Genomic DNA, 26,823 nt, shown 5'->3' on the forward strand with positions numbered 1-26,823 from the left:
CCTCTTGTTACAGTCACACTTTTAAGATGACAATTTGGATGTATAAATAAATTCTGGCAATCAAATTATATTTGCCCAGAGTCCCGGTGTCAGTTCTGCCGTAACACTCGTTCGCATGTGCTTTCTGGGATGTATACAAATATTCCATTCATGTCGTTTTACCTGTGAAATCCAGCCAGTCCTAGATCGTTAAACTGCTTCATAAAACAGTACCTCCGTGAGGCTGTTTATTCTGTAAAGTGAACATATTCCCAGTAAAACAAATCATGTATTACAAAATTAAACTCAAACTGCGAATGTTATAAAGAGAATGGTTAACTATAGAAATATAGAGAAGCTCGCTGTCTGAATGACAGAATGAAATTGTTTCTGTCCACTGTGAAGACGGTAAGAGACAGCAACCCACTCTAGAATTGTGTGTTGGATATAGGGATTCCTTCCTGTGCGCGCAGTCAAATGGAAAGGCCAAGCGTGTTTTAGATAAATCGTTGATTGTGAAACATTTCCCAAGAAATCGCGAGGAAACTCAATAAAATTTGACAAACGGATTTCAAAGCGGAATCCCCAGAAAGGTGGCGAAACGGACCGCACCGAACTTCGCCGGGAAAAATAAGCGAGTGTGATTGGTATCCTAACGGAAATGTTAGCCAAAATCAAGCTGTGTTCCGAGAGGCAAATCCGTCATATGGAATTGTTAGATTTGATAATACTCTCGTTTATAAGACAAATGACAGGTGCAGCCAGATTGGCTGCGGGGTCTGAATTAAATTACGAATATTCTCGTATTTTCAGAATGCTTCAAAGGTTAGATTTTCATAGATACTCTTTTTTTTTCTGGTTTGTCCAGAAAATGTTGTCTTTGAAACACAAGGGCGAATCTTTTCCGGAATGATGAGGAACACGCGCTATATAATTCAGAATTAGCGTTACACTCCATAAAACTTGCACTTTCGAGTTGAAATAGCAATTACAAATGCTCATTGGAGCATTAGAAACACGCACTGAATACACGACTGGGAGAGAACCTCCTGCAAATGTACTCGTTCTGCAATGGTTACAATTTGATATTTTTGAAGTGTGTGAGAAAGCAGAGTGTGATTTCAGAGTAATTAATTACACAAACAAAAACACTGCTTACTGACGTTAGTTCGTCTAGACAGGTCTCCTTCGTTATCTGGGCGGAGGGGGAAACAGAAATAAAGCTACTTTGGGATGAAAAAAGAAGTGAGGCTATAGTTAAACAGCAACGTTAAACTGTTGCGTGAGTTCCAAGTAAAACCGTATTCTGCGGCACCAATAACCCACCGCTACTTATCATTGAGTTTACAAAGATTTAAAATGAGCTTTTATATATATATAAACTAGCAATCGCATAAAAGCAACACTAAAAGTGGAAACCGAAGCAACGATGCCTTTTTCTAAAAGGAGGAAATGATGGCTTTTTCTACCAAAGTTCAAAGGTTTCTCATTTTAACGCCGCACCAAGGTATCTGGGAGAAATATGACTGTAAAATATGCATTAGGAATGTGAAACATGCAGGATCGTGTGGAGTTTCAAGTTATTCTGCAAATAAACAGCTCGGATATGGAATCCTTTAGAATTCTATGAAAGAAACGGTGATTTCTTGAAACTTATAACATGCAAACAAGCTGACTCCAAGTCTGTCTTAGCAATTGGGAAATTGAGTCTCTAGCAGTAAATTTGTTACAAATAGGTTGCTAGACTTCTGCACACAGCAGGATGCAATGGTCTGTATCTTGCCATGGATTAATGCCAGACAGGGAGCCTGCTGCCCATCACACCAACATTGACATCCGCTCAAGCAGCTACATCCCTCGAGCGCCTGCGCATTGTTGGAATTTCCGCCGGCTGGAAACGCAAGCTGTTAGCTGCACGTGCGCACTCCTGTCGCGGACCATCGACCGGACGGCATTGCGCAGGCGTATAATGCCCACGCTTCACGGCAAGCCGGCGCCTATGACGTTAGAACCTGCTGATTGGCTTCTCCCGCCCAGGCGCGGTGTACGGACTGCGGGAGGCACCAAATTAATTGGCGGTGCGGGAGGCGATTCAGAAACAGTCGAGTGGCGATCGCGAGAAGCAGAAAGGAGCAAATTGCTCCCGGTGCGAGTGTAGACCCCTCCGGGGATGAACCCAGCAGGAGGTGTCCTGGCCCCAGCATCGACCATGGAGTACAGCACTCCCAAACCACAGCTCTCATCCCGGGCCAATGCATTCTCCATCGCTGCCCTCATTTCAACTGGAAACTCCAAAGAGAAGGAAATCCAGGAAAACACCATTAAACCCCTCGGTAAGTGGAACTGACATCTTTAGCTGGCAGAAATGTCACTACTGATTGTTTGCATAATTGCATAATAAAACGTCTTTGGGAACATTTTTGTTGACGAATACTAGCCAATCCTTTGAAGAGATTTAATCAATTTGAAGGAAAGTATTGCTTCTAAAATGTGTTTTAACCAATGCTTATTCCGAATGCGAAATTTGAACGAAATTAAAGGAAATATATTGCACGCTATAAAGTTTGGCCAAAGTACTTGCTAGTTTGAAGTGACTTATTTTCTCACCTGGTTTAAATCTCCTGAAGTCTTGAGTTTAATTAGCAGATTAATTCAGCAATCTGGCCACGGTGTTTGAAAGGTCGTCCATTTGATGAAATGTGTCCTCGCGCTTTTCTCTCCTTCTGAAACAGAGCAGTTTGTAGAGAAATCCTCTTGCTCTCAGCCTTTGGGTGACCTGAGCAGCCTCGAACTCGGTGATTACAGCGGCAGTGCATCCCCAGTCTGTACCGAGCCTCTGATCCCCACCACTCCGACCGTCCCCAGCGCCGAAATGGCCAAGATCAGCTGTAGCCTGGAAACCAAAGAGTTATGGGACAAATTTCATGAACTGGGTACTGAGATGATCATCACTAAATCGGGCAGGTGAGGAAATTGTTTTTACTTCCGACAGCAAAACAATTGCCTATTGTGGTGAAACTGTGAATTTAAATTTCAATCTGAAGTATGTAAATAATCACTTTCTACAATGGAGGTCAAATCATAGATCGAGATTTGGCACTGAATTAGTTTGACAGAACACGAGCCTGCTGATTCTTCAATAATTGCTGGTGTGAAAGGAATTGGAGACTTTAATTCTTGGTTAGTGCCGCCGTTTATCCATTTCATCACCCGGTGACTTGCAACGAAAGGTTAACCAACACCGAGTTATTCTTAATCCCACCGATCCCAAATGAATCATTGACCGTAAACGAGACGAGGTGCGTTTTATTTTGCGGTGATCCGTTAGTGGAGGAACGGATGTCACCTTAAAGTTTTTCTGCCGACTGGTCTGCCCTTCACGAAAATGTCAGAACGAGAGTAAATGTGGAAGCGGCCGAATTCAATGCTGTGGCGGTTGTTTAAGTGTTCCTGTTTTCACCAGAACCGCTGACAGTCAAAAAGACCTTGTCGTTAATAACGAGCAGAAAACACATGTGAAGTCAAAACAATGTAGACATTATCCAAAGAACAATAACTGGTTTGGTGTAAATTGTTATTATTTTCTATGTAGGAATCGCTGTGTTTACTCGAACGCAGTTGTGTTAAGTGAAATTCTTATTGCTGTAATCATTATTTATTCCAGCATCACGCTCGTATTATCGGGCAATCCTAACAGAATAATTATGTTGTTGACGTGCTATCCAGTGGCATGTATAGTGCGTCCTATTTTGTTCCTGAATGCTTTTATAATGCGGGTGAACTGCGGTCAGTTTTAATACTCTCTAAGTGCAGAATACGCTGGAAATCTGAAATCTTTGCTGTGATCTGGAATGCGCCACCTGAAGTGCGACTGGGACCCATTCGATAACTTCCGAAAGAGAATTGGATAAACAGTAGAGGTTGTGGTGGTGGTGGTGAGGGGGTGGGGGGGGGGGGGGAGGGGTGAGGGGGGAAGTGGGGGTGGAATAGGAGGGGCAAGGGGAGCAGAGTTAGAAAGAGCTGACAGGAGGGCCACTAATTGATCTTTCAAGACGCCGACACACATACGTGGGCCGAATGGTCTGCTTCTGGTAGAAATAAAGTGGAAATCTGAAGACGAGCCCGAAAAGCAACCATAAAACACAACAGTCACACATTCGCTTTGACCTGTCCAGCTCCCCAAATTATTAACTGGGTCAAATAAAGACTCCTATTCCTAAATCCAGTTGACAGCGGAATATATTTAGCGGGAGACAGTGTGTGGTGGGTCGGAGAGTTAGTTTAGATTCCCTACTGTGTGGAAATCAAGCCCTTCGGCCCAACAAGTCCACGCTGGCCCTCCGAATAGTAAGCCATCCAGACCCATTTCCCTCTGACTCATGCACCCAACATTATGTTGCTAATTTAACAGACACGGAGAGAATGTGCAAACCCCACACAGCGGCCCGAGGCCGGAATCGAACTTGAGTCCCAGGCGATATGAGGCAAGCAGCGCTATAACCACTTTGGCTACTTTTGGAGCTGAACACAAATGGAGTAACAGATTAGATGTCTCTGAGCTGTCTGACTGGCGGAGATTATGATTTTGTGTGTGTGGGTGTGAGGTGGGGGGGTGGAAGAGAGGATCAGTTTGTGAGGCGGAATGGTCGAGTTTCAGCATATCTCCTCTGTGTTTGTCCTGTTTCAGGAGAATGTTCCCCACTATCCGAGTCTCGCTGTCTGGGGTGGATCCTGAAGCCAAGTACATTGTGCTGATGGACATTGTGTCAGTGGACAATAAAAGATATCGTTACGCCTATCATCGCTCCTCCTGGCTGGTTGCTGGGAAAGCAGACCCGCCGCTTCCCGCAAGGTCTGACCATCGGGTTTATCCATCAGGATTGAGACTGGAATCCGGGACATTCCTATATTTTTACACGCTCGCGGAAGTTCTCAGTCTTGACCCAGGCCCCGTAGATCGCTCTGCTCTAAGTAGCCAGATGTTTGAGCCATAAACAGCAATTTCAGTCGGAATGTCCCTCCACAGAGGTTCTGAGCCAGCGACTTCCACTGTTCAATAACACTCAAAAATCGCACACACACTTACAACTTCAGCACCAAATCCACTGCGGTTAAATAAAAAAAAAGCGAAGATGCTGTAAGTCAGAAACAAAAACAGAAATTGCTGGAAAAGCTCAGCAGGTTTGGCAGCAGATGCTGGGGTTTTCCAGCAATTTCTGTTTTTGTTACCACTGTTAAAAATCCCCCCGTGAATACACAGCGCGATGTCAATCAATATCCAGATCACACACCCACTGACGATGTCAGTGTTTTGCTTTTTTAATAATTAAACAAAACGTATGACCAGCGAGCTTGGAAGAAACGGGGGGGCCTGGATTGGATACTGATTCTTGTCAAATCTTACATCACAGCTAATAAACTTTTAAACCCTTTGTTTGATCTTGGGGTTTGAGTTAAAAGAAGACTCTTACAGACAGCAGGCTTGTTGAAACCCCCAGCGCTGGGCTGTTTTCCCATGGGTTTCCGGGCTCCCTCTCTCAGGACAGTCCATTCAGCCTCCCGGTCTATCTTATTCAATGGGATCCTGGGTGATCTGGAGCCGTCTTTACTGCACGCCCTTGGGATAACAATCTCACACAACCCCTACAGTGTGAAAGAACACCATTCTGCCCATCGAGTCCACACCGACCCTCCTACAAGCATCTCACCCCGTAACTCTGCATTTTCCATGCGATAACCCATCTAGTTTGCATCACTTTGGACTGTGGAAGGAAAACCAGGTAAACTGCACACAGTTCTCCCGAGACTGGAATTGACCCCGGGTGCCTAGCGTTTTGAGGCACTAATCAGTGAGCCACCGTACCACTCCTTCATCGGGGATTTAATGTTCCAATATTGATCAAACGTCACTCTTGTTTAGGGAGGTAGAGTCCAAACTGCTCTCACTCTTTTAGTGCAGAAGGACTGAAAGGTCTGACCGTAATGTTTAGGCTGGGAACTCCTAGTCCTGGCTTCCCTAATGCAGTGGAAAGCTGGATCCAATCACCCCTTTCGGTTCCTCAATCAAATCGTCCCGTTCATCTCTGTTTTGCAGAAAATACTAATCCAGTTTATGTAATCTCTGCCCTTCTGCTTTGCAGGTTATATGTGCACCCTGACTGTCCATTCACCGGGGAACAGCTTCTCAAACAAATGGTCTCCTTTGAGAAAGTGAAGCTCACCAACAATGAACTGGACCAACATGGCCACGTGAGTCTGTAACTGCTCTCGTGTTAACGGAGCCGATGTGGGGAAAACATTCTCGTTCTGAAAATGGAATTGTTTGGGTATCTTCCTTCCGAAACAACACCTGACGTGCGGGGGAACTTTGATTTCCAACTTGTCCCTCATTCCTTCCCAAACTTAGCGGTGAGACCGCCGGGGAATATTCAGAGTTCAGGAACTCTTCAAACTGCCCCTTTCTTAGATCGCCAGCTATCTGACTCCCACCTCCAACCCAGCAATGAACAAAATTCACTCACCCGCCGAGAATTAGTTACATTTGCAAATTCTGAGATGATCAAAGACAGTTGAGATTTATACCCAGTAGTGACTCTGCACCAAGGTATCATTCAGTCGTGAATTCTCACAATTTTTGTGTTAATATCCGTTTAACTTTTGAGTTAATTCTAATTGAAATTATTTGAATATTGTTTAAAGCTCCCTACCTTGGTCTCTCATGTATCCCCGTGTGTAGAATGGCAATTGTGTTATATACTGGACATTGTGCGAACGAATATTATCACACAGGTGTGTTGGGGTCGGAGTGAGTGGGTGGTGACTGGGTCATGATACTACCGAAGGTGGAGAAAAGACAATCAGGTAGAATTGCGTCGACAGGCTCTTGCGGAGAGTTGACGTGGTTACGAACAGGCCAAATGATCTCATGTTGTGGGTGATCATACTAGTTTCCATAAGGAGTTCAGCTGCGAGATTCCTTCAGGTTACTGAGTAGACTGGTTTCTGTGTGCGGTCACATGCGTTACAGATCAGTTAAAATCTGTGAGGGTCTGAGATGATACAGCCGAATAGACAGGCTACTGTATGCAAGGTACAGGTATATTATAGACAGGTTACTGTGTGCTGGATACAAGTGCGTTACAAACAGGCTACTGTGAGCAGGGTACAGATGTGGTGTCAAGTTTCTGTTTGTGAGTTACGAGTATGTTGTAGACAGGTTAGTGTATGCAGAGTACAGGTGTTTTGTAAACAGGTTACTGTGTATGGGGTACACGTGTGATATAGACAGTTTGTTGAGTGCAGGTCACAGATTATTCTAGACAGGTTATTGCATGTATGTTGGGGGGATTTACAGGCAGATTATAGACAAATTACTGTGTTGGGGTACAGTTGTGTTACAGGCAGTTAGTCTGTGCAGGGTACAGATTTACTGTAGATAGGTTACTGTTTGTTACATATAGGTGTGTTATGGACAGGTTGTGTGGGGTGCGGTGTGTTATATGCAGGTTACCATGTATGGTGTCTAGGTGTGTTAAGTGTAGGTTATTGCGTGTGGGGTACACATGTGTGAAAAACAGGTTATTGTATGTGGGATGCAGGTATATAAAATGTAGGTTATTGTGTATGAGGCAAAAGTATCATACAGATAGGTTACTATGTTGAGCAACCGATGTGTTATAGACCAGTTACTGTGTGATGTATAGGTGTTTTGAAGACAGGTTATTTTGTATGGGGTACAGGTTTGTTATAGACAGATTATTGTGTGTGTGGTTCAGGTGTGTTAAAGACAAGTTACTGTGTGTAGGGTATAGGTGTGCTACAGACCAGTTACTGTTTGTGGGGTACAGGTATGTTATGGACAGATTACTGTGTGGGGTGTACAGGTGCATTGCAGACAGTTGCTCTGTGGGTGTACATGTATGTTATAGAAAGGTTACTGTGTGGGTGCACAAGTGTGTTGTAGATCAATTAATGTGTGTTTGTAATGCTCTGTGACAGGTGACAGTTCTTTTGGAATGTTTGGTCTAGACATGTTATTGTTTGTGGAGTACTGATGTGTTTCCAGCAGGATATGTGTCATACACAGTGTTATAGACAGGTTACTGTGATCTGTGGACTACAATTAAATTAATGTTGGGGGAATATTGGTGTATTATGGATAATTATTATGACTGTGCTACAAGCATGTTTCGGTTAGTTTGTTATGTTGGATGAATAGGTGTGTTATAGACAAGCTCATAGGTAAATTGAAAAAATAAATAAATGTGGAAAAAACTGAGCAAGGAAAGAGACTGGCAGCTAATATACTAGGTAATTTAAAAGTTTTTAATCTAAATATAAATAGTAAAAGGGCAGCAGACTATGGAAGATGCTGCTACCAAAGTAATAGCAAAGGAAGATGCAGTTGAGATACTAAAGAACTAAAAAATGAACTAAAGGGATGCATGAGAAAAGCTGACTATATTTAGCAATAATAGGTATGTTACTTGTACAGAATACAGGTGAATTATAGACAGGTTGTTGTTTGAGGGGTACAATGGTTTATAGATTTCGTAGGGGTATCCAAGGATACTGACTGAAGTAAAAGTGGATTTGGGAGGAACACGCTATAATTTTTCAATTCTTGCAAGGTATGCAATGGTGCCAAGCACACAGAGAATTGCACATTGCAAACTTGTTCAAAAAGGTTGTAAGGATTAATCCAGCAACTACCAGTGAACTAATTTAACCCTGGTAATTTGAATGCATTTGTAAATGATAATCCTGTACAAAATTAACAGTGACTTAGAGAAATGTGAATTAATTAAGGAAAACCAATCCTGATTTGTTAAAGGGAGTTGTGTTTAGCTAACTTGATTGAGTTTTGATGAGGTAACAGAAAGATTTGATAAGATTAATGAATTATTGTGCTGTACTGTACATTAATTTCCAAAGACTTTTGATAAAATGATGTATAATTAGCTTCCCAGCAAAGTCGATGCCCACAAAATTAAGGGGCAAGGAAGTATGGATACAAAATTGGCTGAATGACAGGAAACAGGATAGTGGTAAATGGTTATTTCTCATACTAGATGAAGGCTCATAGTGAGATTTTCCAGCGGCTGGTATTTGGACCATGTGCTTTCTGGATATAAATCAATGACCTCACTTGAATGTACAGGGCATGATGTCAAAATATTTACCAATGTCACAAAATCTGAAAGCATTATGAAGGGCAAAGAGAGTAGTCATAGCTTTCAAGAGGACAAATACAGGATGGCAGAATGGGCAGGTGACAGATTAAATTTGATGCAAAGAAGCATAATGAGATGTACTTTGATAGGAAAATGAGGAGAGACAATATAAACTAGAGGATCCAATTCTAAAAGAAACACACATGCATGGGGATTTATGTGCACAAATCATGAGTTTAGCAGGGTAGGTTGAAAAAGATCTGAAAAGTGAAGAGCATCCAGGGGCTTTTTAAGTAAAAGCAAAATGTCTATAATGGACATTTAGAAGATACTAGTTTGGCCTCAGCTGAAGTACCAAGCACTAACTTTGTCTAAGACAGGGAACCACAAGTTAGGAAAGGTGTGAAGGTTTTAGAGAGTGTGCAAGAATATTTAATGTGTATAGTCCTACAAATCTGGGACTCAAGTTATGTGGATAGACAATGATGGGGCTGTTCTCCTTAAAGAAGTGAAGGTTGAACAGGGATTATCTTTTCAATATCATGAGGGATCTAGATAGATCAGACAGAAAGAAAATATTTACATTAATAGAAGAGTTGAGAAACATAGAAAAGCAATTTAAGAGGATTGACAACAGAACCAAAGTGAAAGGAGGACCTACATTTATTTATGCAGCTAAAGATTAGGGTCTGGAATTCACTGCTTGACAAAGTGGTGGAAGCAGATTTCATAGTAACTTTTAAAAGTAAAATGGATAAGTACCTGAACAGAACTGCAAAAACAAGGACAGGAGAGTGCAATTAGCTGAGTTTGTCTTCTAGACAGTAGAAATAGGCTTGATATGATATATAATCTCTTTTCATGTGTAAATGTTCTATACTTCCATGTGGAGTACTTGTGTGTTACAGGCAGGTAACTGTGCATAGAGTATGTGTGTGTTACTGTCAATTTATTGTGTGTGGAGTACTAGTATATTATTGACAGGTTAAAGACATTACTACTGCATGAGGAGTCCAGTCAGGGTACATTAAAGGTGAGTTAATATGTGCTGCTACAGGTTGCTGTGTGTGAAGTTTAGGAGTGTAATAAATAGAATTTACACAGAAAATCCAGTACAGCATAGAAACAGCTGTTTATATTCTACATGAGCCTCTTACAATATTCCCTCATCTGAAAATGCAATTATAATCTTCTATTCCCTTCTCCTTTATACAATGGTCTAATTGGCCCTAAAAAGTATCTATACTCTTTACTTCAACCATATTGGATAGCAGTGAGAATCACATTTTCATCTTTTTTTGGGTGAAAGCATTCTTTTTTTCAGAATTCCCTATAGGATTTCTTGTTGACTACCTTACATTGATGCCTTTTGGTTCTGTTCATCCTTACAAATGAAAATATTCTCTCTATACAAAACTTATTATTTTTAAAGATCTCTATTTAGCCATCCGCTTAGCCTTCTATTTCAAGAGAAGGAGACCTAGCCTTCCATGCTTCAATCACACATTTTAGTATCATCCTTATAAGATGGATTACATTATGGGATACAATGACGTACAGACAGGTTACAGTGTGGAGTATAGGAATGTTACAGTTTGTTTATAACATGGAGTGTAGGGTGTGATAGACAGATTATAGAATGGAATATGAAGATATAAAGATAGGTTCCAATGTGGAACTTAGAGGTGCTGTACAGAGCTTACAGTGTGGAAAATAGGGGCTTTATAAACAAGTAACTGTGACATATGTTACAGTATACAACATAGGTCTGTTTTGGACATGTTACAGTGTAGAATATAGAATACAACATGGAATATTCAGTAGTTATAGACAAGTTAGATTGTGGAATATAAGGGTGTTATAGTTGGGTAACATTGTGGAATATAACAGTGTTATAGACAGTTTACAGAGTTAGGGTTACAGATAGGTTACAGTGCAGAATAAAGGTGGGTTATAGACGGTTATAGTGTGGAATATAATGGTATTAGAGGCATGTCACAGTGTGGAATATAGGGGAGTTATAGAGTGGTAACTGTTTGGTATAAAAAGGTGTTAGAGAGAGGTCACAGTGTGGAATATAGGGGTGTTAAAGACAAGTCACACTGTGGTATAAAAGGTGTTACAGATAGGTCACAGTGTGGAATATAGTGCTGTAAGAGAGATTACAGTGTGGGAGATAGAGCTGTTAAAGGCAGTTTACAGTTTATATAGTGATGTCATAGACAGGTCTCAGTGTGAAACATAGAGCTGTTACAGATGGTTTACAGTTTATAATAAAGGTATATTGTAGACAGTTTATAGTATAGAATATGGTTTTAAAGTTTTTTTAGTGCAGAATATAGAGTCTTTTAGATAGGTTACAGTGTGGAATATAGATCTCGTATAGACAAGTTGTGTGTAATATAGGGGTGTTATAGACAGGTCACAGTGCAAATATAGAGTGTTATAGGCAGTTTACAATGTGGAATTTGGAGGTGTTATGGACAGTTTATAGTGTTGAATATAGGACTCTTATTAACAGGTTATAATGTGGAAAATAATGTGTTATAGACTGGCTATAGTTTGGAATAAAGGGTCTTATAGACCGTTTACAGTGTGGAATATAGAGGAGTTATAGACAGTTTACAGTGTCCAATATAACGATGGTATAAACAGGTTATATTGTGGAATGTAGGGATTTTATAAATAGGTTATACTGTGGAATAGAGATATTTTTAGGCAGTTTCCTGTGTGGAATATAGTTGTATTATTGCGAGGCTTTAGTGTGGAACATAGAAGTCTTATACACGGGTAATTATATAGCATTATTGTTAACTGTAATTCTCCAATGAATTATTTTCCTCCAGTGAATGGCAATAAATTGATTTTAATGACAAAGCACTGAATAACATTTCCCACATTGCCTAGTAGAGGACGAAACAGAGGAGCTGCTATTTGTTTCGGTCAATTAAATTCGTGCTGTTGAAACCGGGCACATCGGGATTTTTTTCTGGATTTCCATCATTAGAGTTCTCGAGAATTCCCGCGTCTTCCGGTATGCAAATTATACTTTACGTTGACCTGAGTTTGGATGTGAATGTATAGTTTTCAGATTGGGAAAGACTGTGTTCAGAGGCTGGATCCAGTGAATGTCTAATTAGTTTTGCATATTCTGAATCTCGGCGCTCGGCAGTAATTGTGATGAATTCATTCCGCAGATCATTCTAAACTCCATGCATAAGTACCAGCCCCGAGTTCACATCATTAAAAAGAAAGATCACACCGCTTCTCTGGTCAACCTCAAATCCGAAGAATTCCGCACCTTCATTTTCCCAGAGACGGTTTTTACAGCAGTCACCGCTTACCAGAACCAGCTGGTGAGTTCCTGCTTATTTTTTCCGGTAACCGGGCTCAAATTGTAAAGAAACCTCAATAATATTAGATTAGATTACTTACAGTGTGGAAGCAGGCCTTTCGGCCCAACAAGTCCACACCGACCCGCCGAAGCGCAACCCACCCATACCCCTACATTTACCCCTTACCTAACACTACGGGCAATTTAGCTTGGCCAATTCACCTGACCCGCACACCTTTGGACTGTGGGAGGAAACCGGAGCACCCGGAGGAAACCCACGCAGACACGGGGAGAACGTGCAAACTCCACACAGTCAGTCGCCTGAGTCGGGAATTGAACCGACTGTGAGGCAGCAGTGCTAACCACTGTGCCACCGTGCCTCCCACATAATATTGTTGCTGTGTAAACCGCCAGAGACTGACAGGGTAACAGTGGCTCACTGAAGACCTTTCCTACAATATACTGTTCTTATAAGCAGCATCTTATCTAAATGTAAAATGAATTCCAGTTTCAGTGGTTCTCGCTTTCAGTGGTTCATCCATTCTCCAGTTATGGAGCTGTTCAGAATGTGTCATTCTATTTCATTGCTTTTTTTTAATGGGGATGTGAATGTTGAGGCAGTCCTTCATTTCCTATCGTGCCTCCTGGCAGTTTGGCTTAGCTCAGCCCCGCAGGGAACTTCGGAATTTCGTGAAACAGAGGTGGCTCAGTGGTTAGCACCAGGGTCCCAGGTTCAATTCCAGCCACGGGCGACTGTCTGTGTGGAGTTTGCACATTCTCCCTGTGTCTGCGTGGGTTTCCTCCGGGTGTTAGATGTATTAGTCAGAGGGTTACTGTTCGGAGGGTCGGTGTGGGCTGGTTGGGCCGAAGGGCCTCTTTCCACACTGTAGGGAATCTAATCTAATCAAACGCGGGAGAAACTCAGAATCAGGCTCATTGAACCCAAAATATTGACCCTGGTTTCGCTTCACCGATGCTGAGTTTCTATGACAACTTCTGGTTTTGTTTCAGACTTCCAGCATCCGCGATTCTCTGTGGGATGTTTTTTCTCCTGATTTTCGCTGGAGTCCCCGGGACCCTGAGTCCCCAGGCCCTCTCCCCCTTCACACCGTCACCAGGCAGCCGCGACTCCCATATCCCCAGGGAGTCCCTTGCACCGGACCTCGGGGTCTCCCAGCGTATAGAGAACACCTCTGGTTACTCTGGACGCTCTCGGAAGCAGCCTCCTCCAATAGCAGAGCCCAGAGCCGCCTTGACCACGGGGAGTCCCGCACTCTCCCGGGCTCTGTGAGATGGAGTGGGGGGTTTGCTCCTCTCAGAAAGGCATAAATCACCGACAACCCTCTGAACTGTTAGGTTATTTGTCAGATTTCCTGAGGCCAGCGTTTCAAATCCCTTCAAAAGGATCTCAATTCAGAGCAACAAACTCTCTTGATGAGAACATTAACCCAGTAACAGAGTCGTTATGACCCCAAGCCCACACATTCGCCAAGTCCTGGGCTCTACAACTTTGTAGGGAGAAGTGGGTACTGCAGATGCTGGAGATTAGAGTCAAGAGTGTGGTGCTGGGGTGCTGGAAAAGCACAGCAGGTCAGGCAGCATCTGAGGAGCAGGAGAATTGATGTTTCAGGTAAAGCCTTTCATCGATTCCTGAAATGTCAAATTCTCCTGCTCCTCGGATCTTGCCTGACCTGCTGTGCTTTCCAGCACCACACTCTCGACTCTGATCTCCAGCTGCGCCGCTGTGTAAGGTCACAGGGAACACCCCATCCCATCAACTGAATGCAGACATGGGGATGTCTGCAAAGTAGATTAAAGACACACAAGGAAGACTAAGACACCCCAGATGGGACGCATCTGCAGGACCCACTTTCTCCTCTACAGGTTTCTGTCTATTTTCAGAAATCTGGTGAATCCAGTCACCTTCCTACCGCGGTGTTTCCAGAGACAGCGCTTTGATTGATAATGCTTTTCTCTGCAGATCACCAAATTAAAAATCGACAGTAATCCTTTCGCTAAAGGATTCCGGGATTCCTCCCGCCTGACTGACATGGAGAGGTACTGTTTTCAGGAGTAAGGCTCGTTTTTCTCAGTTCCATCCGATTACAGTGCGAGTAGCGCGGGTGTTTACATTACAACCCTGAATAACTCGGGCTTATTCTCAGTTAACTTTTGGCGCATGTTTTACTCTTGTGAATGTCCGCTTGCTCATCTCTGGTTTCACCCCGACACGCTGAGGTCAGCTGGGGCCAAATCGGAAGCCGCCCTTGGAGTGTAAACTGGAAAAGGAGAGAAAGTGCTGGACATGCTGGGCAGAGGGAGATAGCTGCTAGGCACTTACAGCTCAGTCAGAACTCTGAGAGTGGGAGCAGAAGGTCAGATTGATGAAAACAACTGTACAGGCGTACACCCGCAGAAAAGGCTGTGGAAACTCTGCTTTCGGGAAGGTTGTGCTCAGATAATGATTAAAGCAGGGGAACTAAAGTCAGTGCGAAAGGCTTGAATTCACCAGCAGTTTGTCTGGCATATACATACAGCCTGGCAGCGTCTACAGCTGAGCTGCTGTATGACTGAAGCAATGCCTTTATCGCACATCATTACATTGTCGAAAGTAAGTTCAGCCCATACCTGGTGTCACACACACTGCCGACTGCATGTCATACATAATGTTCCCTCCGGTCAGAGAAAGCTCTGTCCATGCATCTGCAAGAAGGGATTGAACTTCAAAATCAGGAAGAGGTTGTTCAGTCCCTCAGAGGCTGATCTATCCCTTAAGCCCATTTACTGTCCTTATGGGGCCTACTGTCGCTTGCTTGCAGTGAGTCAGGCAGCGGGTAGCTGCCGGTTTGTGATCCTGACAAAACAATCATCCGCAGCGATTAGTAAACACAAGCTACAAAACATGCAAGGACTGCACAATCATGACCGTTTCTGTCTGCAAATAACTGCATGGCGTTTTAAAACATAGCGTCTCTTTGGCTGAGAGAATTAACAAGAAAGGTGTCGTTCATTTGCATTGCACATTTCGTCGTTTGTCTGTTAAACTGGAAAACAGTGAAGTTGGGAAAAATTGGGAATTTATTTTGGACATGTTCCATTTGGAATTCGGTTAGACTCCATGGCAGGAACGTACATCGGACTGCTCCCATCTCGCTGTCCTGTATACACTTCATAGAAAGTACCGAGGGTTGTTTCTAAGAAAGAGACGACTCCTTCCAAACACCCACCTTTAGCTCCCAGTCCTTAAATCCTTTGGTTTTTTTTGCCCTCTCCGGGCACTCAGTGTTTGATAGTTAGGAACTCTAAAAGAAACGTGAAATACTCGAAGCAGCATCACAGTGGGAGCTCCCGATCGATTTTATTATGGGACTGCAATGACTTGAGTTTCCAGTCCGGGACGTAGAGGTAGAATGTGAAGGAGACCCCATCAAAGCTACTCAGTCTCCCCCTCCCCCCCCCCCCACCGCCGTGATCTCCAGGTCACTAATACCTGAATGCACCATGCGGAAGCTGCGCCTCCACTTGGAGCAATTGTGTAACGACAGCTTTGTTCCAGTCTCCTTGTTATTGAACGCCGCCTGCCAAAAAAAAATTCGTGAGATTTTTGACACCGAAAAATATTCCATTTAAAAAAGTTTGCGATCAGATTGTTCCATATGCAGTAGTTGACGTTTACACAGCGCGCGCCTGTGCCTGTACTGTGTATAGTGTGTACTGTTTGCACACTGCGCCTGTGTCTATACTGTGTGTAGTGTCTGTAATGTGTGCACACTGCGCCCGTGTCTGTATTGTGTGCAGTGTCTGTAATGCGTGTACACTGCGCCTTTGTCCTGTGTCTATAATGTCTATACAGTGCCTATACTGTGTATACAGTGTATAAACTGTGTACTGTGTACACTTTGTGTGTCTGCTACCTAGCCCTGGGTACATGGTCCCCTTCCCATACACTGATGGGTGGCAATCTGCTTATTGCTCATTCTGAGCTGCTCACAGAACCGGGGAAGGGGAAGAACTTCAAATCTATACTCACCCCCACCTCCTAATAAATCTCTTGAGAGTTTTATTTAAGCGAAGGGACTGGGAGTTGAGCCTTGTAACTGACAGCCAGTGTGTAAAAGGCTCATTTGTCTGCAGACTGTTGAGGGACAGGATTGGATCTGATCGATGAGTCCTCCGAGTCGGCTGGAGATGTGATTAGTTTACAGGCAGTTACTGGGAGAAACAGCCGAATAATTCGATTCCCCCGTTTACTGATTGAATGCCGCCGCAGAGCGAGTCCCCCGATGATAAAACACTTTCAAGTTGTAAGGTGACAGCAACTGCACTTTAGCCGAGAGTCGGCAGCTCAGTGCCATCAAAAACAGCCTTCATGACCTGAACAAAGGCAGGACAACGAGCGCAAATCTTGTCAGAAAATGTAATATTAAGACTGGGTTGGACATGTCCTGCTGGAAGACTCCCCTGTCAGATTTCTCACATCTTGTTTTCGTTTCAGCAAAGCAATCAGATAGATAACACAAACGGCACTTGGCAAAACAGACACGGAATATTTTAACGACACTAATCTGAGTTCTAATCTGAGTAATTAGAGACTGTGTGTGTGTGGAGGGGGGTGTCGCTTAGCTGGGTTTGTCATGCACTGTAACGCGGACAGCGCGAGTTTAATTCCTGCACTGGCTGAAGTTACCAGGGAGAACTCTGCTCTCTGCTTCTCAACCTCTCCCCTTGCCTGGGGCATGATGACCCTCAAGTTAAACCACCACCGGGTCTTCTTCCTCTCTGATGAGAGAGTGCCCCTATGGTCTGGTAGGACTATGGCCACTTTACGTTTCAATTAGACTCTAGTTGTACCGAGATTCTCGATCACGGGAATAATTCAATTGGATTAAACTCTCGCTGGATTGACCGTATCCGAGCATTGAATTATTGATGCGGTCGATGCGAAATCGGGGCTAAGTGTATTGCCTTCTGAAAATATTTACACAACATTCTCCCGAGACAGTCACTGACCTGTCTGTGCCAACACCAAATAACTCGAGTGTGAAAGAGGAATAATTTCGATGTGAATACGGCATGTTTGCGCTGTTCTTATGTTTAAAACAAGACGAATATGGGCATGTGAAAGAAATCATTGTCAAATGGACAGCTGATTTCTCCTGAAAATTCCACTTTTCGACCCGGGGATCGAGGTCTGATGTTTGACCATGCTCGTGTCTCTGTTTCACGTGTTATGCTTCCAAAGGGATTCTTTTTCTGAGTCAGTTTTAAACATTGAGGTCTCTGGTCAGAACGTATAACGTGGAAAACCAAATGGTGATTCCTGTTCTCCACACTGTGAGGGTCTGGAATATTTGGATCTACTGCATGGAGATGTGGTAAAAATGAAACATTGGTGTCTGTTTCAGAATAAGAGCTTAAAACTGAAAAAAAAAGGGATGATGTGGAGGAGCCAGTGTTGGACTGGGATGGACAAAGTTAAAAGTCGCACAACACCAGGTTATAGTCCAACAGGTTTATTTAGAAGCACTAGATTTCAGAGCGCTACTCCTTCGTCAGGTTGCTAGTGGAGCGGGATTACATGACACAGAATTTATCATAAACGATCAAAGTGTCATACAACTTAAGCGAAGTATTGAAGAGACATGGATTGCTGTTAAGTCTTTATTCATTTAGAATGGGCATGCAGGTTTCGAGTGATTCCCAGAACTTCTTTCAAGTCACACGTTAGGTTTGTCATTAAGATAACGTTAAGGTTTTATATATAAAAAAAGTGACATCTCAGCTCAGACTATGCATTAAAGGTGTGAAGTTAGAGTGTGTCTGCATCCCATGAGTCAGACTGGTTATATTTTCAAAGTAGGAATTTGTGAAATGTCACGTGGACTGACTGCCTCCAGATTGTATGCTTTTTGAACAAAAAAAAGTATCTGCAAATACAAATCCGCAAATGTAACTCACCCCAAAGAGATTTCTAAAACACACTCTCAAATGTTAACTTCATTGAATTTGGAGAAAATCAAAGTTAGACTTCAGAGTGAATTGGCATTTGACAAAACAACACCAACAAGCAGGTGAGAAAACATTTTGAACTGTGATTTGAAATGTTTCACTTGAAAAGGTGGCAAAGCATATTCAATAGGCTTTTAGAAGGGAATTGCATTAATATTTGAAGGAGATGATACAACCCTGTCACAGGAAGGCAGAGCTGAATTGCCTTATCTGCTGCCTTCAATGACCCCATGAATTGCCGTCACAAGCTTTCAAATAGGAAACAATATATTTTCACCTGTCGTTTTTCAAGTCTTGAATTTTTGATTTATATTTGCTGATGAATTAATTTCTGGACTTAGTAAAAACATTCGTTTACTCTTTCAAAATTGACATTATAATTTCCTAGTCACTGATCTGTAAGTTAATCGTAAGTAGAATATTGTGATATTTGAGAAAAAGCTGACTTCAAAGTATGTGAAGAGCATAGTAATGATTTGGAGATGTTGGACTGGGGTGTACAAAGTTAAAAATCACACAACACCAAGTTATAGTCCAACAGGTTTAATTGGAAGCACACAAGATGCTCCGAAAGCTAGTGTGCGTCCAATTAAACCTGTTGGACTATAACCTGGCGTTGTGTGATTTTTAACTGTGAAGAGAGAAGTGACATTTAAAGTAAAATTAAAATACTGCACAGTTAGTGCAAAATGTAATGCAGTGAAAATAGGAAAGAGAATATTGAATAAATAATCAAAACAGTGGGACATAAACAGATATCCTTTTCAAACTGGTTGGAATATTTAGCTTAACGTTGCTAATTGACCATCCCTCAGTATAAATAAAGATAATTCTCTCTAGCTCATACAGCTTACGAGTGACAGAATCTCATCATGAAGTGAAAATCAATAAGGTAATAAAGTACTAGCCAGGTATTTATCTGACATCTACTGATACAGTATATCTACTGGGTTTCACACATTCACACTAACTCTTCTGTTCCACAGAGAAAGTGTGGAGAATTTAATCCAGAAACACACCTACGCTCGCTCACCAATCCGGACATATGGAGGAGAAGATGATGGTCTGGGAGATGAGAGCCAAGCCTCACAGACCAGAGGTAAAACAAAAGCTCTTCATATATATAGCACCTTTCACAACCTCAGGACATTCTAGAATACTTTGAGGTATAGTCAATGTTGGAATATAGGAAATGGAGCAGCAAATTCACACTCAGCAAGCTTTCACAAACAGCAATGTGATAATGAGCAGCTAATATTTTGTGATGTTGATTGAGGGAAACATATTGATTTCAGGTAACCAAGGTCTTCTTCAAAATAATGTCATGAGATATTTTACCTTGTTTTACTGTCATATTTGAGAGATGCTCCTCCAGCATTACAATATTCGTATAGTACTACACAGTCAAATGTTGTACTCAAGTCTCAGGAGCGGGGATTTCAATCCATGAACTGTTCAGAAATAAGACTGAGAATGACACAGAGTTTAAAAGCTATGTGAGGAACCCAAATATGGGTTTCTTTCTGAACAGTATTATTAAAGGTCTGTGCATTTTCTGAGAGCCATGATTTGGAGATGCCGGTGTTGGACTGGGGTGTACAAAGTTAAAAATCACATAACACCAGGTTATAGTCCAACAGGTTTAATTGGACTATATTAATCCAATCACCTGATGAAGGAGCAGTGCTCTGAAAGCTAGTGTGCTTCCAATTAAACCTGTTGGACTATAACCTGGTGTTGTGTGATTTTTAACTTTCCTAAGAGCAGTATTTCTCGAAAAATTGTAAACTAAAGATCCTGTTCTGGATTTCACTAGAGTTATTGTGCTTTCAATACATTAATGACATCATTAGAAATGGGAAAATTTCTACTCCAATGTGTTTTAAACCAAATCCTTCCATTTCCCAAACTAGTTTATTCTTGGACTTTTTCTGATGTGCTCTTCTAGGATTTAATGTAGAACTAAGCAGAGGGAAGAAACTTTAATTCATGAATGTAGCCAAGGGAGGTGAAATTGGTCCAACTGCATAAAATGAAGATGCATCAGCCACTTTCACACATGAAATTTTTTTTTCTCTGTTGACAGGTTACAAACTGCTTTTGCTACAACAGCTAAGGACCAATTTAAATCCAGTGTCAGTGATGAGTCCAAGCCTCAGCACAATACACAATGCAATATTTGATCGAATTTAATAACACCCGCGCAATCACCATAGAATACCTGGGAAAATTAACACAAATGCTAATCTAATGTAAAATTGTTCAAATTTAAACAGAAATTTATTAATAAATATTCTATTTGTCTCCAAATATTCTACAAGGGTCAGTTTTTATTATGCAACCATTTGAAAAAAAATACCTTTATTGTATTAATCAAAATAGTAGTCATCATTTTAAATTGCTGGAGTGGTATTCCTTCCAGAACTAGAACTGAGAGTCAATGAATACTGTTATTACAACCATCCCATTTCCCTTACCAACACGTGGCCAGGTTAGCTCAGCTAAGCACTCCCAGCATTTCTATGGCTTGGTCTTCACTTTAGGAATCAATTCAATATTCTAGTACTATGCTTAGGGAATGCGAGACTATCAGAAGTACTCTCTATTGGGCAAGCTGTTATACTGAGTTACTGTCCACTTATTCAGGTGGTGTTAGAAGTCCCATTGCATTCTTTGAGGAAGAGCAGGGTCAGTGGTCACATCGATGTTGAAAAGTAATTAATTGAAGCATTTTAGACTCCTGAGGATATAAAAGGTGTTTCTTTAAATATATGTTGTATAAATATATGAAAGCTGTTATATAAATGTTTTTTTATTTATTTAAGAGATTAGTGATAAGAGAGTATTGTGTCACCAACTTGCTGTAAATGTGATAATTGAGGCCAATATTAATTTGATTACTTAAAATGTAACTTCAGCTTCTTGAAGCAGCTTTAGTTCTTGAGAAGGTGACAGAATTATCATATTAATGACAAAAAAAACTGCAGCTGCTTTGATCTAAAGTAGACAGACAGGAGACTGGAAGAGCACAACAAGCCAGGCAGTGTCAGGAGGTGGAGAAGTCAAAGTTTGGGTGTGACCCTTCTTCAGGACTAGGGGTGGGTGGGAGGGGAAGGGTGGGGCGGTGGGGATAACTGAACACAAATAGAGGGTACGACCTGGTTAGTCGATGGGAGGAATGAATCCGGTTGATGGCTGGAAGGAAGTGTCAATGAGAGGAATGGAAAGGAAAGGGAGGGGCTGGGAAGGGAGTCAGGTGATGGGAAGGGAGATAATTTGAAATTGGAGAACTCAATGTTGAGTCGTCAGAGCTGTAGGCTGCCCAGGCAGAAGATGTGATGTTTGTTCCTCCAAATTGCAGTCTGATTCGCTGTGGCAATGGAGGAGACCAAGGATGGTCAGGTCGGAAAGGGAATTGGAAGGGGAGTTACAATGGGCGATAACTGGGAGGTCAGGTCGGTCCCTGCAGGCCCAGCTAAGATGCTCGGTAATGCTCCCTTAGTTTACGTTTGGTCTCCCCGGTGTAGAGCTGAAAATGTGTTGCTGGTTAAAGCACAGCAGGTCAGGCAGCATCCAAGGAACAGGAGGTTCGACGTTTCGGGCCAGAGCCCTTCATTCCTGATGAAGGGCTCTGGCCCAAAACGTCGAATCTCCTGTTCCTTGGATGCTGCCTGACCTGCTGTGCTTTAACCAGCAACACATTTTCAGCTCTGATCTCCAGCATCTGCAGACTTCACTTTTTACTCCCCAGTGTAGAGAAGACCATTTCCTGCAATTCCAGGGGGTGGCCTTGGGCACCTGGATGTGCCCCAGCTATGCCTGCATTTTTGTTGGTTATGTCGAACAGTCCCCCTTCAGTACCTACACAGGTACTGTGCCCCAATTCTTCCGCTGTTACGTCAATACTACTTTGGCACAGTATCCAGCACCAAGGCTGAACTGGAGCAGTTCATCAACTTCGCCCACAACGTCTACCCTGCCCTCAAATTCACTTGGTCCATCTCAGACACCACCCTCCCTTTTCTTGACATCTTCATTTCCATCTCCGGTTGCAGTCTCCAGACAGACATTTACTATAAATCCACAGACTCTCACGACTACCTGTACTACACCTCCTCCCATCCAGTATCCTGCAAAGACTCCATCTCATTCTCTCAATTCCTCTGACTCCACCACATCTGCTTGGATGAGGAGACATTCCACTCCCAAGCATCTCAGATGTCCACCTATTTTGAACAACATGTCTCCCCCCCGTCATCTGGACAGCCCTCCACTGCACCTTCTAAATCCCTCCTCCCTGTAAACACAATAAAGACCGGGTCCCTCTTGTCCTCACCTACCAGTCTCCACATCCAATGCATCATCCTTAAACACTTCTGCCAACTCCAGCTAGACCCCATCACCAAGGACATCCTCCCCTCCCCACCCCTCTCCGCCTTCCATAAGGACCATTCCCTTCGCCAGTCCTTGGTTCATGCCACCCTCCCTACCAATCCCCCCGAACCCCCAGGTACCTTCTCCTGCAACCAGAAAAGTTGCAAAATCTGTCGGTACAGAACCCCCCCCCTCATCCCCATCCAGGGTCCCATATATTCCTTCCAGGTGAGGCAGAGGTTGACCTGCCTCTCCTTCAACCTAGGTTACTGTATCCAGTATGGTCTTCTCTACATCAGCGAGACCAAGCACAAACTCAGGGAATAGTTCATCGAGCATCTCAAGTCAGGCCTGCAGGGGCCAACCTGACCTCCCAGTCACCGCCCATTTTAATTCCCTTTCTCCATTTCCGACATGACCATCCTCGGCCTCATCCATTGCCACAACGAATCAGACTGCACATTGGAGGAACAACAGCTCATCTTCCACCTGGGCATCCTGTGGCCTGGAGAACTCAACATTGAGTTCTCCAATTTCAAATAACTTCCCTTCCCATCACCCGGCTCCCTTCCCAGCCCCTCCCCTCCCTTACCAGCCCCTCCATTCCTCTCATCGATCCTTCCTTCTAGCTACCAACTGGATTCACTCCTCCCATTGACTAACCAGGGATCCTCTACCTGTGTTTACTTATCCCACCTCACCATCCTGCACCCCACCCTCTTTATCTGCAGCATCCCCTCCCCAACCCACCCCCCAGTCCTGAAGCAGGGTTACACCTGAAATGTTGACTTTTCCACCTCCTGATGCTGCCAGGCTTGCTGTGTTCTTCCAGCCTCCTACTTGTCTACACTGGTATTAACAAGGCAGAGAGTCTCAGTGTAAGGGCCAGAGGAAGCACTTGCAGCTAATATCTGCTAATCTATCACAGACTGGGAGGAAATCCAAACAGCGAGGAATTGGACTAAGTAGGCGACCATTTTAAGTATTATTTATAAACTTGAGTACTTACTGCTGTAGTAAACTGCATGATATATGTGATCATGAATTAATCAGTTGTTTCAATGCACTACAGTTCTTTTGAAATCCATAACATTGATCAACTTAGCTTTGTGCATGGAATAATGAGAGTTAAAGAGGAGTTATCTAAATTCACAACTGAAGCTCTTAAAAGCTGCAAGCAGAATTTACAAGCAGAAAATCATAACATGCAAGTATATTCAAATAAGTTATAATTGCAATACAGTTTATCCGTGCATGATTATAATTACATGACAATAATCTATTAAATAACTTAGATATTGGGACCTAGTTATGAATTGTGGAAGTACCTATTTGAGTCTGATACTTGCTGTTGAATGAGCAGAGCCAAACTAAACTACCTGTCCGACACTGCTCTCTGGTCTTGGAAAACAAAATCATCATAGGAGTGTTACCAGTACTTCATTCACAAGTTTCTCAATGCAGGATACATTTTAATGTTAACCAAACTGAATGTTCTAACATTAGAAGGTGTTAAAAATAGTTCATCAGTCCATGATTTGTAATTATGCTGCAGTTGGTGTGAGCTAGTATTAAACCATTTACTGTATATCACTATGTTGCTTACACAGCTAAAGCATTATACTCCAGACATTAGATTGGATGAAATGAAATATGGATAAATGACAACACTAATGCAGGAGTATATCCAACTCTATGTTGTTACATTTAAATAAACATTATATTGTTTCTAGACAATTAGAGTCATCACTATTAATATTAGTACAGAATCTGTACAATGAAGCAAAGTGATTATGTTAGGTCAAAGACCATGAAGAATTTCTATCCAATGATTAGTTCAGACATAAAAATGCTTTGTCTGATTATCTACATCAGGCTGCAGATCTCATCAAAAACCACAATCCTTTCATAAAGTATTTTAGGAATGCTTTTTATAAAAGCAATCTGCTCTCTAGAAATTAGCAAAGTCTTCTAATAGAATGAAAGCTCTTTCATTTGGATTTTGGTCATTTTAAATTTCAACACTCCAAAGGAATTAATTTAAAAAAACATTAAATTAGTAACTTCATTTTTTTAATTAAATGTCTGTGATCAGAAAACATGGTTACACACTCTTTTACAAATATATTGTGGTGAATGAAAGCTGATGTGGGGTAAGGGAGTGTTTTTGCTGATGTAGCAGCTGTTATGTGTGGATTCATTCAAGCCAGAAGTGATCGAGTGTGAATTAGGATATTTCCCTTTCTTGTCTAATTTGAAGAGTACATTTGAAGATGGAGAAAGAGTAGGCTATTCACCCTTCATATTGCTCCACCATTCAAAATTTCATGATTGATTTGATTGTAACCTCAAATTCATATTTCTATCTATGACTGATAGCTTTTTACCCCTTGCTTAACAATAATTATATATACCTCTGCCTTAAAAATATTCAGTAGCTTTACTGCCAACACGTTTTGAGGAAGCAAATTCTGATAACTCCCCATCCTCTCAGAACAAAAACATCACCTGAATGTGCTGAAACAGTGACTCTGAGTTCCAGCTTATCCATTAAGAGGAAAAATCCTCTCTACACCTACAGTGGCAAGACACCTAGACAACCTCTACATTTCAACTGTCATTATTCTTTGAGTTCTGAACTCTAGCAGATACAAGCTGAGCCTGTCCAACTTTTCCTCATCAGGCAGCGCCCCAACCGCACCCCCACCCCCAATTCCACACATTAGTCTTTTAAACCTTCTTTGTACTGATTCCAATGAATTTACATCCTCCCTTAGGTAAAGTCACCAATACCATACTTAAAACCCCAGATGCAGTGTCCCTGTATAACTGAAGCATAGCTTCCTAACTTTTGTATTCAATTTCCGTTATGATAAATGATGGCATTTTATTAGCTTTCCTAATTACATGTTGTACCTGAATATGAATATTTTGTAGTTAATGCATGAGGATATTAAAGGTCTGCAGTCTCTTGCTATTTAGATAACATGCTTTATTTTAACTCTTCCTATCAAAATGGACAATTTCCTATTTTCTTCCTGATTTGGAGATGCCAGTGTTGGACTGGGGTGTACAAAGTTTAAAATCACACAACACCAGGTTATAGTCCAACAGGTTTAATTGGAAGCACACTAGTTTTCGGAGTGACGGTCCTTCATCAGGTCTATTCATCACAATCACTTGATGTAGGAGTGTCGCTCTGAAAATTGGTGTGCTTCCAATTAAACCTGTTGGACTATAACCTGGTGTTGTGTGATTTTTAACTATTTTCTTCCAGTATACTTCATTCAACACATCTTGACCCACTCACTTAACCTATTTATATCTTGTAGTTGCCTCATTGTGCCTCCTCGTCACAGTTTATTTTCCTACCTATTTTTGTGTCATTGGCAATTTGGCAACAAGACCTTCCATCATCACATCTAAGTAATTTATATAATTTGTAACATAGTGAAGTTCTTGACACTGATCTCTTTGGTACACCAGTTTTACATCTTTCCAATCTGAAAAAAGACCAATTTATCCTCTTTTTATGAATTTTATGGTCATTCTTTGCATTATTTTATATTCTGTCCAATCTTCTGATCTGCCAACTATCTTTGCATTATTGTGTGCCATTTCCTTTAGTTTGATACTTCCGTAAACATTTCTATTTAACCATGGATGGTAGCTACGTCCCTTGGAAGTTTTTATTACTTATTGGAATGTGTCTATTATGTGTATTCTGAAATAGCCCCTTAATTGCCTGCCATGACATCTGTATTGATCGATCCTTTAAACAAATTTGCCAATTCACTTTAGCCAGCTCAGCTTTCATGCCTCATAATTCATCTCATTTAAATTTAGTATAATAATCTTGGACCCACTCCTCTCACCCTCAAAATGAATGTAAAATTCAACCCCATTATGGTCACTGCCACCAGTGGTGTCTTCACTGTAAGATTATGCATTAAC

The 26,823-nt window shown here is 42.0% G+C and overlaps 1 protein-coding gene across 2 annotated transcripts in view; it reads left to right on the plus strand.

Annotated features, from left to right (window-relative positions):
* Positions 1-2,188: 2,188 nt before the first annotated feature.
* tbx20 (T-box transcription factor 20) overlaps positions 2,189-26,823 on the plus strand; it is a 31,712-nt gene continuing 7,077 nt past the window's right edge. The window contains exons 1-8 of one of the 2 annotated variants that reach the window (XM_060824222.1): positions 2,189-2,312; positions 2,712-2,943; positions 4,667-4,831; positions 6,120-6,228; positions 12,350-12,508; positions 14,468-14,544; positions 18,555-18,557; positions 19,482-19,594. In XM_060824222.1, the coding sequence (XP_060680205.1) occupies positions 2,189-2,312; positions 2,712-2,943; positions 4,667-4,831; positions 6,120-6,228; positions 12,350-12,508; positions 14,468-14,544; positions 18,555-18,557; positions 19,482-19,594 (982 nt within the window). The remainder of the gene's footprint in view (positions 2,313-2,711; positions 2,944-4,666; positions 4,832-6,119; positions 6,229-12,349; positions 12,509-14,467; positions 14,545-18,554; positions 18,558-19,481; positions 19,595-26,823) is intronic. The other variant, XM_060824220.1, reaches the window with a different exon arrangement.

Source organism: Hemiscyllium ocellatum, chromosome 4 (assembly GCF_020745735.1).
Source record: "Hemiscyllium ocellatum isolate sHemOce1 chromosome 4, sHemOce1.pat.X.cur, whole genome shotgun sequence".
In the NCBI taxonomy this organism is placed as follows: Eukaryota; Metazoa; Chordata; class Chondrichthyes; order Orectolobiformes; family Hemiscylliidae; genus Hemiscyllium; species Hemiscyllium ocellatum.